The 18,471-nt window shown below is 42.6% G+C and overlaps 1 protein-coding gene across 4 annotated transcripts in view; it reads right to left on the bottom strand.

Moving 5' to 3' along the window:
* CPEB2 (cytoplasmic polyadenylation element binding protein 2) overlaps positions 1 to 18,089 on the bottom strand; it is a 70,300-nt gene extending 52,211 nt beyond the window's left edge. For 2 of the 4 annotated variants that reach the window (XM_039241567.1, XM_039241568.1), the window contains exons 1-4: positions 16,216 to 18,089; positions 13,097 to 13,378; positions 12,179 to 12,268; positions 3,684 to 3,774 (exon numbers count right to left, since the gene is read on the bottom strand). In XM_039241567.1, the coding sequence (XP_039097498.1) occupies positions 3,684 to 3,774; positions 12,179 to 12,268; positions 13,097 to 13,378; positions 16,216 to 17,874 (2,122 nt within the window). In that variant the 5' untranslated portion in view covers positions 17,875 to 18,089. The remainder of the gene's footprint in view (positions 1 to 3,683; positions 3,775 to 12,178; positions 12,269 to 13,096; positions 13,379 to 16,215) is intronic. The other 2 variants (XM_039241569.1, XM_039241570.1) reach the window with 1 other exon arrangement.
* Positions 18,090 to 18,471: the final 382 nt, after the last annotated feature.

Genomic DNA, 18,471 nt, shown 5'->3' with positions numbered 1-18,471 from the left:
CTTAACAGTAAATATTAGAGGTTCTACTACTGACCTGTAAAAACCACTGGAGAGTGGGAAGATGGAAAGAAGCTGTAAAGTGAACTATTCTGGGCTTCAGTGGGAATGCAAGGTGCCTCTGTTAGTACAATCAGTCAGTTCTTAGGCCACTAACCTGCCAGACTTCCTTTGGATTCCAGGGAGCTGCTCAATTGTTCCTCTTTCTACTGACTTAGCTCTTACCTTGAGTAGTTTACTCTCTTTCCTTTAGAAAAGTAAAACTGAATGCAAATTTATAGGTTTTGCCTTTTATTTCTGTGGAAGCCAGCCTCCATGACCCTCCACTAATGCTTGCCTTCAGTGTTCACATCTCTTGAGTAGCAGCCCCCACCCCCTAGTTAAGTAGGGCTGATCTATGTTGCTGACAAGGATGTCATGGAAATGATGGTGTAAGACTTCTGAAGCTAAGTCACAGAAGATCCTGGAACATTCACCTCAAGCCTGATCTTTGTTCTGGTGTGTGTGGTGGGGAGATCCAGAAAATACACTGTGACGACACCCAAGCAGCCCTGTGGAAAGCTCAACATGTTGAGTAACTGAGTTCTCCTGCCAACAGCCTGCACTAACTTGCCAGCCACATGAGTTAGTCACCATGGAAAAGGAGCATCCAGCCCCAGTCAAGCCTTCACATGACTAGTACCTCACGAGATCCTCAGCAAGAACCAAGCACCTAAATTGCTCCTAAATTCTAACCTACAGAAACTATGGAGCTAATAAACGTTTATTGTTGTTTTAAGCTGCTAAAACTTAGGAGTGATTTGTTACAGAGCAATACATAACAATATAATCTCTCATCACTTAACTGCATGTGGAAAATTTCCTAGAAACTTTCATCATTAATAGAAAGGTAAACAAGAAATTCATTAAAAAATTTACACTGCAACTCCCTTCTCCCTTTCCATTAGATCCCGTAAGGAAGACAAAGCACATGGCTGACTTTTGAAAATATTTAAAAAGGGCAAAATAAGATTAATTCTATTTTTGGGGGAAAAAAGAAACAATTTTCTTGTATTAAACAGTGGACAGAATGAAACATTCTTTCATTCCGCAAAGAATGAAAAGATGAGATGGAAGAGACAGGACAGAGGCGGCAGTGCTGTCCTGAAGACGAGGACTCGAAATGGGGGAAGTTCACAGACTGGTTCCTTCTGTCTTGTCACAACCTTGATTTAGCAGATTTTACTGAGGTCCCACCCAGAGGAAACATGCCACGATCAGAGTACGAGGAGTAAGATATATGACAGAATATTCCAGAAGGCAGTGAAGTCTGTATGAGTAAGAAATGAAAAGTCTTTAAGTAGCAGCCGTGGTGTATCAGGATCATTTTAAACAGCTACGTGATGGCAGTATGCAGAAGTACCAGTCTTACTTCTTCTATAGAGAGAAGATTGCTCAATGTTTTTCTTTTATTTACTTTTTTCTTTTTCATTCCCTACCATAATAAATGTAGCACATAAAATACTCCCAATTAGAAACAGAGAGTTGTGGGGCACCAGGGTGGCTCAGTCAGTAAAGCCTCTGACTCTTGATTTTGGCTCAGGTCATGATCTCATGGTTGGTGGGGTTGAGTTCCACATCTGGCTCTGTGCCGACAGTGTGGAGCCTGCTTGGAATTCTCTCTCTCCCTCTCTTTCTGCCCCTTCCCTGCTTGCTCTCTCTCTTAAAATAAATAAACATAAAAAAAGAAAACCCCAGAGATTTGTTACCATAATTCCTAAAGGTGGTATTGAGAACATTTCCCCCTTCCCATTCTAAATGAATTCTAAAATTCTAAAAAGAATTTTCCATTCACTTGAGATTTGTTTTTTTAATTATTAAATTCTTCTGGGTCTCATGCTGCTTCCACTTTCTTTTTTAAAATCCTCTTTCTAGGTTTCCCTCCAGTTTTATTATAACATAGACTTTAGAAAAAAAGAAAACTTGAGATAGTTCTTCAGCAGAGAATGTTTTCCCTTAACACCTTCAAAAGGCCTTTTTAAAGAAGACTGGGAGAAACAACAATGAAAACCTTTTCATTATTCGCTGCTAACAGCTGATGATGACTTTATCTTACATTAGAATTTCTAAGAGTTTTCTTTCTAGGTAAGCCAAAGAAGTAAACAAAGGGTACTTCTTCATAATTATAAACTACTGGATTCTATTATTAAACAGTGGATCTAAGATAAATGCCACTGAGACTGTTGGAGTAACAGTGAAAGAGAAAAAGACCCCATATACAGATACTCAAAAAACTAGATTGGGTTTTGGTTAGAAGCACCTCCTCCCCATCAAACCCCCCAAAAGAAAAACAAAGTATAATAGTCTTTATTAGTTTGTGAGGAGGATTATCATCCCCACACATGGTTAACAATCCCTAATGATGATCCCTTGAACTTCTTAAGCTCCTTAAAAATAAGGGAATTAGAGAGACAAGATACTCCTTTACAAACAAAATCCAGAAACAGAACAAATTGTTTAGGTAACTGAACCAGTACTGCCAACACAGCCTCAAGCCACCACCTTACTGCCAACACTGAAATGTTAGGGTTCTGGGCTAAAATCTTATAAGGGAATTCTTACTTGCCTTTATAAAATTAAAAATATGGAAAAATTACCAAGTAACCCATGGTTTTGCATTCACTTCAAAGAAGCCAGAACCAACCAGTTAAGCTGCTCCTGAATCCTGACCTACAGAACTATGTGAGGTAGTAAGTGTTTATTGTTGTTTTAAGCTGCTAAATTGTGGAATAATTTATTATGCAGCAATAAATAACATATCTCTTATTACCCAAGTGCACACAGTTTGCTAGATTTTCACCGTTACTATAAAAGGCAAAGAGATATATTGTACAAACATAAAATAATTAGTAACAAGTAATGTACAGACAAATAAAAAAAAGTATGTTAATGGAGTATCTTCAGAAATAGTTAACAATAAGACTGATACTGTATGATCAGTGGGGCGGACTCTTTTTCCTAATTCACCTCAACTTTTATGAGCCCTCAGAGAAGCTCCTATAAAATATCCCCTTTCAAAATCCTATGATAGTAAAAGAAAAGTGGGGAAAGGAAATTAACCCAGGGCAATTACAGGTTGGAATCACTGCAAACTGTAAATACAAGTATTCCAAGGCATTTATTTATTTATTTCTGTTTTTGACAGAATTCTAGAAAAGTTACTTCGTAATTTTTTTTCCAGTGTGTGGGCTGCAGCTAATACAGTGCACATAGGTTTATTTATGTATTTATTCTTCATTCATTTTTAAATTGGGTGCGGAGCCCAATGTAGGGCTTGAACTCACGAGCCTGAAATCAAGACCTGAGCTGAGATCAAGAGTCTGACACTTAACCCACTGATCCACCCAAGCACCCCTCAACAAAACAAGTTCAGATCCATTCTTCAACCTCTAGTAAACTGCAAGATATCTCTAGACAGTGACTTTTTCTTAAATAACAGGAGACATAGGTTTACATTTCTTTCTGCATAAATCAAGCATATATCTACATAAGCTACAAAGGTAAAAGTAGGGCATTTCACAAAGGTTGTTATTAACATAGTACAATTTTATACATAACACAGGTGCTACTTAGTGCTCATTTTCCTATAAAAAATGGTGAGATAAACACAAAGCAGTGGATAATAAAAGAAAAAGAAAGTCACCTACCCTTAAGAGGATCATGCTCTGCTCTCATAATATCAATAAGGGAATTTTCCAAAGAGTGCATATTCAAACTGTCATACATTCTGCTTCGATCCTAGGAGAAAAAAAAAAAAAAAAAGACTCAGTATGATCTATGCAAATTTTCAAAAACTGATGATAAATATACCATCTAAACCTACTTACATGAAAGAGGACATCTGATTAATACACTGCCAAGATAGTTATCAGTAACTGAAAATCTCAGGAGCTATAGTATCTCTTGTAGAGAGAATGCTACATTTAATATCTCCAAAGTCACATACCAAAAGTAATCTTATTTCATTGGCAGCATTAATACAGTAAAATAATTTCTATTTTTATCACTCTCAACTTAAAAAGATTTCTGAGATGTTATACGCATAGGAAGCAGTTTTAGTTATTTAACTTCTAAACTTTACTCATATACCCAGGAAGACACTGACATTTGAAAAATAAATATTTTGAGGGAAAGGAATTAATCCCATAATGGCACCACACTTTAAATATCTTTCAAATAGTGTACATTATTTAACTTTGTCAGATTTTCACATTAATAAATGCATAAACATCTCATACAGTAAAAATCAAAAGCATGAAAACTACTAATATCTGAAGAAAGATTAACACCTAGAATATTTACATTCAAATCTGGCTGTCTGAAGTCTTCACATACTGGTCTCTGCATTTCTAAATCCGCTTTCCCTCCAAACCCTGCAAAAAAGGCAGGGGGTGGAGGGAGGAAAGAGTGACAGTATTCCCACCTCACAAGTTTCCTGCCTCATCAAGTCCCAGAACAAAGTCTTTTGTGTAGCTGGGAGTCTTGTTTGCTAAATGTTAAATCTCTCAACTTGCTTACTAGAAGGAATTTGATCTTTAATGCTTATGAATTTATACTGTTATTCTGCCCAACACACCCTCAATGTACTTGAACAAATACACACGGGGAACTACCACAGCAAGTTCTGGCCCATGACCCCCAAATCACCAAACAAACGAAAACATGTCAGTGGCGACCCCCCCCGCCATTTAAGTGTGTGTAGGTGTCTGTGCAAGTGTCTGTATATGAAGGAGAGGCAGGGCAGGCCATTTTTAACTCAAAAAAAAAAAAAAAAAAAAGACTATAACACAGAAAAAGGAAGAAATCAAAAAAGTAGGAGAAAAACCCTGCAGAAATCAGAATTATGCATTTCTTAACCTGGGTCCATGAGCTCCAAAAAGGACCATGAAATCTCTGAGATTATACACAATATCAAGTATGTGTGTATACATGTAACTTTTCTCCTGAAGAAAAGGGTATGGCTTTCATCAGTTTTCCAAAGGAATCCACAATCCAGGGATGATTTGGAGCCAGTCTTTTGGAAAGCTGAAGAAAAACCCAAGAAGCTTTCCTGAAAATATGTTGAGTTATTTACTCCACTTGAGGTTTACATTAGGGTTGTGAACTTTTTAAAACTAGGGGGTCAGAATCAGTATCATAGACTAAACAAGTTGCTGTTGAGGAATTTAGAAGTGTGCAAAGTAATACTGAAGATACAATGCTAGACCAGATGTTCTTACTCTAGCATTACCACAATATAGCTACACTGGTACTCCTTATCTTTACTTACTTTCTTTTACATCATTAACATGACTTTGATTGGTGAAGGAGGCACAGATAATCACTGAACTACAACAGTGCTTCTCACATATGAGCATTCTTCACAATCATCTGGGGCCCAGACTGCTGCTGGGACTCTGCTCAGAGTCTGAAATTCAATAGTTTAGAGAGGCCCCTGAGAATGTGTATTTATAGTAAGTTCTCAGGTGATACTTAAGACTGCTAGTCCAGAGACCATACTTAAAGAACGGCTGGCCTTCTTGATCTTATATGTTACTAAACCTCTTTAGGCTCTGCTCTATCTTCTAGAAAAGAAAAAAAATTATTTCAGACTAGACAATGCCTAAGGTCTACTTTAGAAAGAATAGAAAAGCAAAAGACTCAGAGTACTATGTAGTAAGTGAAATAAAACTAGAATAGAGAAGAATATGGCCCTTGGACAATAATGACATACAATTTTAGTAATCTCTCCAAATATTTCCATCTTCAGTGCTTCCATTAGACTTTATGCATAATTAATTTTATTGATTTTCCTGCCTCACCCACTAAACTAAGCTAATTAGGGGTAGGGACCTTCTAATTATGAAATATAGCTGACTTTCAAATATTTGTTGAATGAACATTACTTTATCTCTACTTAAAAAAAACTTTGCAAACTTAAGTTGAGCTCTGTGAGGGCAAAGACTATAGAGGACCATAAATCTTCCAGGAATAGGGACTCAAATGTTAACTAAGACATGATGTATTAAAGATGTATTTAAAATAGAATTAATAGAATTAAAAAATGTAAACTATCATGATAAAAACTGTTCACATAATTAAGCAAAGAAACCTCATTAGGGATGCTGTATCATAATAGGTTCTCAGATATATTATAAATACTTTATACGCTAATCTATTTACCTTAAATTCTTACAAAAAATATGTTATGGTTTAGGGCTATCTTCTCAGGCTGATTTTTTTTTTTGTAAAAAATTTTTTAATGTTTTCATTCATTTTTGAGAGAGAGAAAGAGACAGTGTGAACAGGGGAGGGTCAGAGAGAGAGAGATACAGAATCCGAAGATAGGCTCCAGGCTCTGAGCTAGCTGCCAGCACAGAGCCCGACAGCCCGAACCCATGAACCATGAGACCATGATCTGAGCCGAAGTCATACGCCCAACAGACTGAGCCACCCAGACGCCCGATTTTTTTTTTTTTTTTAACACAATCAGACTATTCCTCATCCTTAATTGCCTATGAACTTAATGGTGACTAATTACCACCACCCAAATGGCTTTTGCTTTTTGTTTTTAGTTTTTTAGTCACATTCTAACTCTATTCAAGGAGTTTGAGTTTGATCTTGCTTTAGAGCAAAATTTAGAGTAATACCCATGAAGTAACTCCATATGCATTGTCAATGGACTGGGGCAATTATTTAAGGTAAGAAGGGAAATATATAATCAAGCTATTCAATAAATATTAGCGACCACTAGATAATCAACTGACAATGGTCATTCAAAACAACGGCATATATTAATAGCTTTCGATTTAATGCCTAAATCTAATTGAAATGGTGTGATGCCCACTTATCAGATCCCTTATTTCCTCTTGCATTTCAAGTCTTTCATCAGGAAACAAACTCTTGCTTTAGTAAAGAAAATAACAAAGCTATTATACAAATACTAGCTTACTTATACTTTGGTAAGCAGCTGCTGCATCCCACATGATTTTTAAAGCACCAAACACAAAATAGCCTTGAGCAGATAAAGAAATCCTGACATCTCAAAATCGCTTTCTGGATTTAAGGAAACCTATAGGCTCATGTTAAAAATTGAATTACAGATAATTCCATTAAATAAAGTACTGGTATTAAAATATACCTTCTGGAAAAAAACAACAGAAATAAATCTAATTATAAAACAAATACTCATGTATTTTTCTAAAATAACGATATTAGAAAATTCGTGTTCACAAAAACTGCCATTGGTTTAAAATCTAAGTGAAAATCCTGAAACCATTTTAAGGTAAACATAAACACACCCAAACTTACTACCTTACATATGGAAAATCATAGCAATGTAACTTAACCTACATTTATTACTACATAACTATTTAAAAACAGCCAAGAAGTTTCATGAAAGTAAGAATCACTATGAACAATCTAATTTAAATATGAAAATTATCTGGCAAAGAATTGATTTAAATGGGTTTTCATAAACTGAGATTACAGAATCCCACGACAATGAACAGGCAAAACTCAGAAAACACTGGTGGGAAAACTGTAACCTCTTACATTCTAATATTTTCTTATTTTCTTAAACCCAGACATTTGCCATAAAGACTGAGAGATGCAACTATACGGTTCTAGAAAGACTGAAAGACACAGAAAGAACAACGTAATCTAATCTTAAATACTCATCTTAAATAAGATAACCTAAAAAAAGATTACCAATGCTGAAAAATAACCAAAGTGGTCAAGAATATTAAAATTAGTACAAAAAGAACTTGAACTTAATTAAAAGGGAACATTTCAATGGGATGTTATATTTTTACTTTGATATATGCAAAACCCTGTCTCATTTCAAACGTCAAGTAGATCATGTGCTTCTTGAAAATGAAATATTATCCCAAAGAATAAGGAGATGGATTATAGAAAAACCCTATATTGTCATCTTTAAAGATATGCCAGATGCTTTAACATAAAACCTTCTGGCTAAGCAGAGAGATCAGCTTTTGTTGCATTTTTGTGTTTGGTTTTCCAATTTTTGCTTTAAAATAAAAGAGCAAAGTTGTATTAATATTGTCCTCAATTTTAAGTAAATACGGATTTTACATTCCTGATGATGCACTGCTGCTGCGCCACAGTGAACAAGCAGCAGACGATATGCTACTGTCTTGCCGCACTAGGCAGCACTGTCTCCCCGTCTCCTTCATCAGTCTCTGGTTGTTCCACACAGACACCCCTTCTTCATCCAACCCGACTTTCACCTTCTCAAAGGGAGGGAACAGAACTTCTCCCCATACATCCCAAGGGTAGCTAAAACACTACTTCATACATAAAGAACATAACATGTTTTGAGCTTCCTTTCTGAATCTGAACGTTCACTAAGGATTATTATGACAGGGGCCTGAAAAAAAAAATTTTTTTTTTTCAAATTTTTAAAGACCCCAAATGGCCAAAGGTATCCATAAGGGTTAAATGAAAAGGCAAGTAGAAAATACCCAGTATAAGAATGTATCAAATACAGGGGCTCCTGGGTGGCTTGGCTGGTTGAGTGTTTTGACTCTTGACTTCAGCTCAGGTCATGTGTGTTTGAGTCCCGCCTAGGACTCTGTCTGCAGGGACAGCACAGAGCCCATTTGAGATTCTCTCTCTCTGCCCTCCCCAGCTCCTGCACACGCAGCCTGCACATGCAGGCTCTCTCTCTCAAAATAAATAAACTTAAAAAAATGATCAAGTACAATTAAAGAAGTGAATGCAGGATACAAAACTTAAAAAGAAAGCATCCATTACCTAAGCAGGTTACAAGAGAACCCATTCTCCCATTTTCAGTAATGTTTACAGTTTGATGACTACCAATGTCCTTAAGTGAGGTTCATCTCATTTAAGAACCACAATTTACGGAATCCTTTATTAAATGAAAAATTGGACTTGGTCTGCTATTATATGTTGTTTTTGCGTGAAGTGAATACAGACACCAAAGACTAATTTTCTGAGAGACTCCCATGTTATCATCCATCATGTTGTCATAACAGCCTGGATATTAAAGATTGATGGAAAGCATCTGCAATTAATTTAAGGTAGTTTATGTGACATGCTCAAAAACTTCCATAGGAACAAAAATACACAACTAAATATACCGATAATCCCTTAGCCAGAGGACAGGGCGACATACCATCTCATAGGCTTTATGGCTATGTTACACTTTCAAAGGTATCACGTTGCTTTATTTACAGAGAACTAATGTCCCAAACATAAACCTGTAAGTAATAATCTCAGCTACAAGTATATTTACTTGTTTTAAAAAAATTCAAGCATTAATGAATAAATATACCATAATCTCAACATCTAATTGAAAATTCAATTTTAAGGTAATTAAAAACCACACATCTAAGTATGATTTCTTGCAAGCGTAACTAGCTAATAGCATTTTGAAGAAAAGTATTCTTAGACTTAAAGGAATTAAAAGAAATACCAATATTAATTTTAAAGTCAGAAATGTGCATAAAACTTTACCCTTGTTTTTAAAAAGCTTTAAATCTGAAGCCTTTCCATAAGAAAATAATTACTTAAAATAAGGGAATGCCAACCAACCCTAAAAACATTATATACAACTGAAATAAAACCAATCTACAAAACTATTTCTTTCCCATTTACTGAATATTAATTACATGTCCAGTTCTTGGTATAGGTAAGGCCTCAAGTACGCAGGTACAAGAATTAAGTCTCTGGTTTTAAAATTCAGTATATTTTATAGGCCTACTCAATTTGAGACTAAAAGAAAAAGAAAGTTAAATGTTTTAAAATAATTATTTGTTAACTGAGATTTATTAGTATTAAAATGTTGTACGTTGTGGGGGAAATGTCAGAATGAAAACATTTCCCCAGATATTTAAGTGCTTAAGAATTTTCTGTAATTTTAACTTTGCCAAATAGTGAGAAACTATCCAATGGTTTAAGATACCAATTAAAGTTTGTAGCTGTTGCTGTATTTTTAAGAACCTCAACTCCAAATACCTCAACCTTTTATGGAAAGATAGAAACACAGAACAAATTTTGTATAGTAAGTACCGTAGGGCACTCAAAAGAGAGAACAACATTGCTTTTAAGACTATTTGGGAGCCCATACAGTACACCTAGACTGCTTCAGTCCAATTCCCACCCCTTCTCCCCAATAAACCAAGACCCTTGTAGTCTAAAAATAAAGTATGTGGGGGGTGAGGGCATAAGGAGGAAAAGAAATGGCCAAAATGGATCAGAGAAAGTGTAAGAGCTGGCTCAAAAGGCCTTACATGATCTAGTTCAAGGTTCTCCTTTTATAGATCAGGAAACTATGACCCAAAGAGATGAAAGCCCATAAACTATACCCTCCGATGTCATAAAGATTGAGAAAGAGGAAGGAGGTTCAGGTTTCAGACCTCCTTTCTTTCTAGGTCAGTTCACTTTCCACTACCGTCTTCTTCACCACGCTTCAACTTCGTCACATCGCACCTCTGCTTCAAGGGTCTGCAGGGAATGCCAATATCTCAACACTTAACCAAAAGGAAAAAAAAAAAAAACTATCTTTAAGCACCTAAATCATTTTTGGTAAAATGAATTTATGTGAAACACTCGGTTATAACACAGGTAAGAGAGGCTTTGACGGACGTCTACGTGGGAGCGCTAGAGGCGCTGCTCTTAGAGCAGCCCAAGGGCACCTCTGTAGAGCCCAGTTTGAAAACTCATTTTTTCGTCATCACTTCTATCCACTGCAGCACGCCACCCGCTGACACCATCTCAATAACCTCATTTCCCAACATGTGCCCCCGCCCCCGGGGTCCCTTTGTGACAGTTAGTCTGTCTTCTTTCTTCTCCACAGTTAATATCCCTTATAGACGGATACTCCTGCTTCTTCTTACACCTGCTCTTCAAATAATTAGGTCTCTTCCTTTCTAAAAACAAGTCCCTTGCCACCTTCAAAATGATTATCCTAATTTTCCTCTTCAAACATACCGTCTCCTAGGCATTTACGTATTCAATTTGAACGACATAAAAGGGCGACCATAAAAATGTCACTAATATGGCCTAACTGAGCCAGAGTGGAGAAGAGAGTAGAAACACATGGAGAGCTAACTTACATTATTAACAAAACAATAAATGACAATTTACATGAGATAACTACTTATTTCTAAGTGGAGATCCTGGCAGGACTATTTTGGTAAATAGGTAGGACCTGTCTAAAATAAGTGCTAATGTAGATTATTGAAGTTACTCCTAACTCTCCAGGTTAGAAAGCGATTTAAAAACATATTATTAATCTATTTATACAGTTCTTACTTGTAAAATCATCTCATGTTGATAAATTAACTAAAGAAGAGCCTTAGCTAAAGATAACATAGCTCCATTCAGTGGGCTCCCACAATGTCAAGTCTATGCTCATTCAAGCTTCAGCTCTGTAGTAAAGAATCCTCATGGAGGACTGAGTTTGCTACTCATACTGTAATAATTCTCACCACTGGGTACCCAGTTTGAATCCAAATTTAGTCTGTAGGAAAAGAGATAGCAATTTGTAACCACAAAGGACTTGAAGGTAATTTGATTAAGACTGATTCCTAGCTTTCTGATTTACGGTTTTTCTATAGGAAACTGATAATATGCAAGAAGATAGTATATATGAGCAGTGACAAATTTTAGAATAAAGAAATACTACACATGAAGGTTTTTATAAAGGTGAAAAAATTAAAGATTGGCTTTTTTAGAAATATGCCTCAAGACAAATATAGCAGATTTCATGACAAGAAGTGACTAAAAAATTCTGTGAAACACTGATGACACTTAAAATTGAATGATACGCAAATCCGTAGTTTTGTCCCTAACTGAATACAACTCTGAAAGATAAAATCTGTTCAGTTTGACTGATGTTTAAAGTCAGGTGCTCCTGGGTATATAATTCCTTTTTCCAAAAACAAAATTTTAACTCTTGGAAATAGTAAAATAAAATAATTATAAATTACTTATAAATTTGAAAATGAAGCATTTTATATTAGATAGTTAAGTCAAGTGACCTTTTAAAAATAGTTTTAATGCTCTCTGACATAGGCTTTAAAAAGGTATAATTGGAAAGTTAATAATAAATCTTACTCATAATATATACACTAAACTCCTAGTCAAGATCCTGAAGAATATACACTGTGCAGCCTACCTGGTCTATTCTGGATGTTCCGGCTGCAGTGCACCAACTATCTTGGAGTGAATCTGAGCCCCAAGCTGGTAACTGCAAACTAGATCTCACCTTCAATAGCATAGAAGTTTTCATCAGAAATAAGCAGTTCTCTTCCCCACACCCACCCACAAAAAAAAAAAAAAAAAAAAAAAAGAAAAGAAAGAAAGAAAATAAAACAATCAAAGTTCCTTCTATCTTGTATCTTTGGTCCTCTAACGGTCTCAGGAGAAAAAAAAAAGTCTCATCGTAAATACCTATGAGGCCCTTTGTTAGACTATAATATGAATAAAGCATTTAAAAAGGCCTGAAAAAATGTCCAATCATCCTAAGTATTAGGCCACATTTAGGAAAAAATAGTCACTGAACCAGTGACGACAAATTTTAATTTGATGCAAAAAGCTCTCATATTATTTTGCCATAATCACAGCTGTATTAGGTATATTCTAATATACATACAGCTGATCACAGGCAAACCTACACACAATTGCTTAACATTTTAGCTTAGTTATACTGGAGGAGAAACTCATTTTGGTGGCCTATTAAACATTAATAAATTAAGGCATTCTTGAGCTGCCAATTAAAAGCTTCAATATGCACTGGAGAAAAAGCAGATTTTTCTACATTTTAGGAAGCTTCTTTTCTACCGTGTGTTTAGAGAATTCTGTACAATATCCATTTTCTCTATCATTTTGTATTTTATTCTTAAATTATATGCTTAAAATTAGAAATTTTTTATTTTTTAATCTGTCAATTTTACCATACTGCTACTATTACTATGACTACTACTAACGCTACTACTATTACTACTACTACTACCACTACTACTACCACCACCACCCAATTTCCTATTTTGAAAGATAAACATTAGAAATAAGACCATTTACATACCATTCTTACCTGTAAGGGTAAGAGTGTATTACTATTGTTGTCGGTTCTGAACACGTTATCTTCAATCCAAGATTTTGGAGTCAGGGATGGAGTAGAGCGAGTAAATTTCGGTGGTGCTATGACATTACCAGAAAATGGTTTCTTCAGTGGAGATATCTGATTCATAGTTCCTGGAATCCCCATGTTTCCAGTTCTGCGATGGTCTCTGCCGTGCATTGCTCCCCACGACACACTTCCAGTGCCCCAGCCACTGCTCTGATGGTTGCTCCAAGGAGATTGTTTCAGAAGAGGCTGAGAAAAACACATCTGTTTAAATTATAGGCGTTTCAAGAGTTTATAATTCAAACTCAAATTTAGGCCTGAGCTAAGAATATATACATCATCTTTAAAAAATCTCTAAAGACAATAAAACATATCTTATTAGTTTATGAAAAGTAGTAAGTTTGTGATCTTGCTGTATGAAAACATACTCCTTTACTGCTAGGTGAGTTTTCATCCTCTGGCCCACTGTAAGTTATAATGAATCGAGCAGATATTTCATGACAATTGCTAAAATAGAACCAGGCAGTTACATTTCTGTCCTTTCAGAATCATGTACGTAAGAAGAAAAAATAAATACTTTAAAATTGAAATTAACTTCAAAGATCCTTGAAAATATAATCTACATCGTGATTTTAAAGCAACCATATTCTGCTAGGCATACAATTAAAAATCTGGTCTTTAATTAATAGATATGAGTAACAACAGGAGTAAGATGTTTAGACTTTAGGTTTCCAAAACCAACGGCACCACTACAAAAGTGAATGATTGTAATAACATTTGGTGTTATTATCTTGCATGAACTAAAATCGTCTTTCGGAATAGGGGGTGCATGGGAAATATGTGGGTTGGGTTTTTTCTTGCTTTTTCTGGTATTGTGTATTCAACTTTTAGATATTTTATTCCAATTTTAATGTAGTTTCTTTTACAGTGTTTTTGGTTTTCTTTCATTTAATTATCCATGTTAAGCAATTATCTGATGTTACCCATAGGTGGATCCACTGAGATGTACTAAAGAAAAACAACTATGTGCTTTCATTATTCTAGCAGAGACCTTAATAATACAAGTCTCCATTAACTTCATTCATTTTCAAAAATACATTCTATTCCAAACTAGGACCTATGATAGAAGTTTAGTCACCAAAGAACGGAAAATTCACCAAGAGGCAATAACGGCAGGTTTCTGAAAATACTAATTGCTAGCAGTTACGCTGTCAGTAAGCTTGTCCTAACATTTAGCCAAAGGAAGTATGGACCATGCAGTTACTATACATGTCAATAAGTTCTACAAGCCAAGTATTCTTCAGACGAAACCTGCTTCTTGTAAGACAGCTTTCTTTCTTCTTTTTAAAGAACTTGATCTATAGAAACTATTAAAAAAACTTTTTTAATGCCAATGTAATCACGAATATATGCTGCCATTTCGCCCTCCACCCAGTTCAAAGGCACAGCTCAGGGACCATGAGGACATCACCTCATTCGTGAAGGCCTCACTTTCCTTACTGATACAGGGTTCAAGTTCTCCTCCAGTGATCTAAAATTCCATATGACAGCTGTGTGACCTCTTAAACTTCACTGCGAGAACCATCTTCTGACAAAAAGCAGATTACGGTTAAATACGAATCATGGCACATGGTCTTCCCATGTTCTGTATCATGGCTCTAAGGACACAAAAGCGCCTCGCAGTAATTTTCTGTGGCAAGTTTGCAGTGAAACAATGAAGACCCTGACACACAGAAGACAGCTCCTCGAGATTATGAAAATCATGGGAAAGGGGAATACTCTTTCAAAATTACGTATTTTCAATCCTCGTAGGCCACATTCTCCCTCCTCAGGGGAGGCACCAGGGACTCGAAATAAAGACTGCTAACTTTGATCAATTTAAGAGAACTCTTAACTGTTACTTTGGTTAGACTGTAGTCACCCTTTAAAAGGTTAACCTTTGAAAACTTTAACTGGTCAACGGAAAAAGTTACAGGAGTAAGCAAGCACCGGTTAAGGTCCAATTTTGCTTCTGTCTCAGTCCCTGATCACAAAAGTGACCTTAAACACACGAACCACACTACAAGAAACGCTGACTGGATCCAATAGGAAAAAAAAAAAAAGACAACAAAATACTCTTTTCAATGTCAATGAACCAAGCCAGCGGTCATTCAAACACCGTATTGGGGACATAACAAAACAAGAGCTTGAATCGGAAAGGACCCGGATGAATTAAAAAAAAAAAAAAACCTGCCCCTTATTTCATAATTGCATTAAGCCACTCAAAATATACACAGCCCGTAATTCACGAAAAGGTTAAAGCTGCCAAAATATGTGAATCCTCCCTTCGAGGTAGCACACGAATCGCGGATTCCAGTTTAGCTTTGCCTTACAAGCCACCAAATCTTCCTCAAACGCGAAGAGGCGCAGAAGCCGCGCGGCTCGCGGAGCTCCTCGGCCGAGGCGGAGGGAACGGCCGCGGGCGGGCTCCCCGCTCCCGCCGCCCGACAGCCCAGCGCGGAGCCCCGGGCGCGGCGGGCGCGTCGCCCGCGCCGGGCCACCGCCTCCCCCGGCCGGACCTCGCGCGGGCCCCCGCGGAATGAAACGGACTCGAGAGAAGAAAGCCTTTCCGCCCGTCCCCTCATTGGACGCCGGGGGAGAGTCACGGGCTCCGCGCACGCACCGTCTGCGGTGATCGTGGTCCTTCCTTCCCAAGTTCGCTTCCCACGGCCGCTCGTCCGGGGCCGCCGGCCCGGCGTGCCCCCGGCCCGTCCTCGCGGATCGCCGACAGCGGTCCTCCGGGTCGGGGGCGCCCGCCCGCCGCAGCCCTCGGCCCCGGGCGCCATTCGGCCACTGCCCCAGCCCCCACCGCCACGCCGGGCGTCCGAGGGGGCGCCCGGCCGCGGCGGCTGCCAGCGCGACCCCCCTACCGGAGCCTCGCAGCCCACGGTGGCCGCTGCCCGCCCGTCCTCCCGCCCCGCCGGGGGCTGGCGTCCCGAGCCCTGTCAGCCTCCTCCGCCCTCCCAGTCCCACTCTCACTGGGGCGAGGGGCCGCCGTCGCCCTGGTCCCCGGCCCCGCGGCGCAGCCGGGCCGCCGCCCGCCGTACCTGGTGGTGGTTGTAGGAGTTCCTCTGCTGCAGGAAGGCGGCGGCCGCCGCCTGGTGCTGCTGCTGGAGCTGCGGGCTGACGGGCGACCTCCGGCTCTGCGGCTGCTGCGACGCCGCGGGCGGCGGGGGCTGCTGCTGAGGTAAATTCATGGCGGGCGGCGGCGGCGGGGGCACCGCGGCCGCCGAGAAGGGGCCGCCGAAGCCGCCGCCGCCGCCGCCGCCGCCGCCGCTCGCCGGCACGCTGAGTCCCGCGCAGCCGTGCGGGGACACGGGCGAGAAGCTCGGGAAGAAGGCCGGGTTCATCGACGACGGCAGCCCGGGGTAGAAGCCGTTCTCTGAATCCGGGCTGGGCGGCGGCATGGCGCTGAGCGAGCCGCCGCCGCCGCCGCCGCCGCCGCCACCCGGGGTGGCGGCCGTGGAGCCGGGCTGCTGCGGCGGCGGCTGCGGCGGCTGCTGGGGCGGAGGCGGCTGCTGCTGCTGGGGCGGCGGCGGCGGCGGCGGCTGGGGCTGGGGCGGCGGCGGCGACGCGGTCTGCACCGACCAGGGGGTGCCGAAGCCCGGCAGTGGCGGCGGCGACGCGGAGCCGCCTCCCCCTCCGCCTCCGGGGGGCCCCCCGCCCCCGCCGCCGCCCGGGTGCGGAAGGTCCGGGCTCTGCAGGCTGCTGAAGGCGCCCGCGCCGAGCGCCCCGCCGGGCAGGAGGTTACTGGGACTGTTGAGCAGAGGGTGGTTGGGGGACTCCATGGAGCCCGGCGCGGGGTTCACCGGCGGCGTCGAGGGGGCCAAGCCCGCATTGGGGGGCTCGGCGGCGCTGCCCTCGCCCGCGGCCGGGGTCTTGCGAGGGCTACCCGCGCCTCCGTGGCGGCGCCGCGGGGCTGCGGGCGGCGAGGGCTGGAGCTGCGGGAGCGGGGGCAGGTCTGCCGGGCGCTGCCGCGGGGCGAAGTCCTGCGGCGGGAGGTGCTGCGGGTGCGGTACGCTGAACTGCGGCTGCGGCTGGAGGAGCGGGCCGGGCGGCGGCGGCGGCGGACTGAACCGGCCGGGGCAGTGGAGCGGCGGCGGCGGCGGCGGCTTCGAGTCCGGAGGGTGGGGAAGGTGGGGAGGGCTGAACTCTTTCCTCTTCTGGCTGCTCAGCTGCTGCTGCTGCCGCTTACTGAAGTCCTGCGGGGAGGAGGTGCGGCAGCAGCAGCAGGAGGAGGCGGAGGAGGAGGAGGGGTGGTGCAGACTCGGTTTGAAGTCCTGGGAGGGGAGGAGGTGGGTCACACCCGCGTTCGTGCCGCCGCTGGGGTGGTGGTTGGGGAGTTGCTCCGCGGCCGCCGCCCCCGAGAGCGGCCGCGCCGGCTGCTGTGTCAGCCCCAGCAGCAGCTCATCCTGCATGGTCTGCTGATGCGCCAAGAACGGGGAGGAAGAGGAAGCGGCGGCTGCCGAGCTGCCCGCGCCGCCGCAGCCGAGGGGGATGGAGAAGGGGGAGGCGGCCTCCGAGAAGCCGGTGACAGGCAACGGCGGCGGCGAGAGCGGGCCGAAGGGCGTGGCGGAGGGCGGCGGGGCAGCGGCCGCGGCGGGCCCCGCGGCGCAGGGACGGCACGGCCCGCTGCTGAACGGGGACCCGGGGCTGCTGCTTCGGAGCGGGGCGGTCTGCAGCACCCCAAACCCAAAGTCCCTCATTTATGAGGCCGGCGGCAGCGCGAGGAGAGGCGCCCCGTCCGCTGCCCCGCCTCGGAAACCGCCGGATCCGGGGCAGCGCGGCCGTGGTGGAAGGAGGGGGAGTCAGTGAAAGAGGGACACCGTGACGGAGCCAGGGGCACCTACTTCGGCCCCGCCACCCCTCGCGGCAGTCACCGCCGCCTCCCGAGACCTGCTCGGGCGCCGCCGCCGCCTCTGCCGCCACCCTCGCCGCTTAAGAACTCCGGAACGTGCGTCAGCGCCACCTCACAATCGCACCGCCCCCCGCGGTGCGTCCCGGCACGCGCGGGCGCGAGGCCGCCGCGCCCCCGCGGCCCCGCCCCCGCCCCGCCCCTCATTAATATGCAGGTCGGCCGGGGGCGCGCCTGCGCTCCCAGGAAGGCAGGGGAGCGCGGGAGCGAGCGGGGTCGGTCGTCCGGCCTCTTAGGCATCCAGGGGAAAGGAGAGACCGGTGGCGACGGAGGGCGGCCGACTGGAGTCCGAGCGCCCGGCGCGCGCGCGCGCGCACGAAGGCGAGCGCGAGCGGGCGGCGCCGGCGGTTCCTGGGCAACGGCCCCTCCCGGCGCGGGGTCCGCGCAC

The sequence above is a fragment of the Hyaena hyaena genome, unplaced genomic scaffold (genome assembly GCF_003009895.1).
Source record: "Hyaena hyaena isolate Hyena2069 unplaced genomic scaffold, ASM300989v1 scaffold_195, whole genome shotgun sequence".
NCBI lineage: Eukaryota > Metazoa > Chordata > Mammalia > Carnivora > Hyaenidae > Hyaena > Hyaena hyaena.
This window is presented reverse-complemented; position numbering and strand designations above follow the sequence as displayed.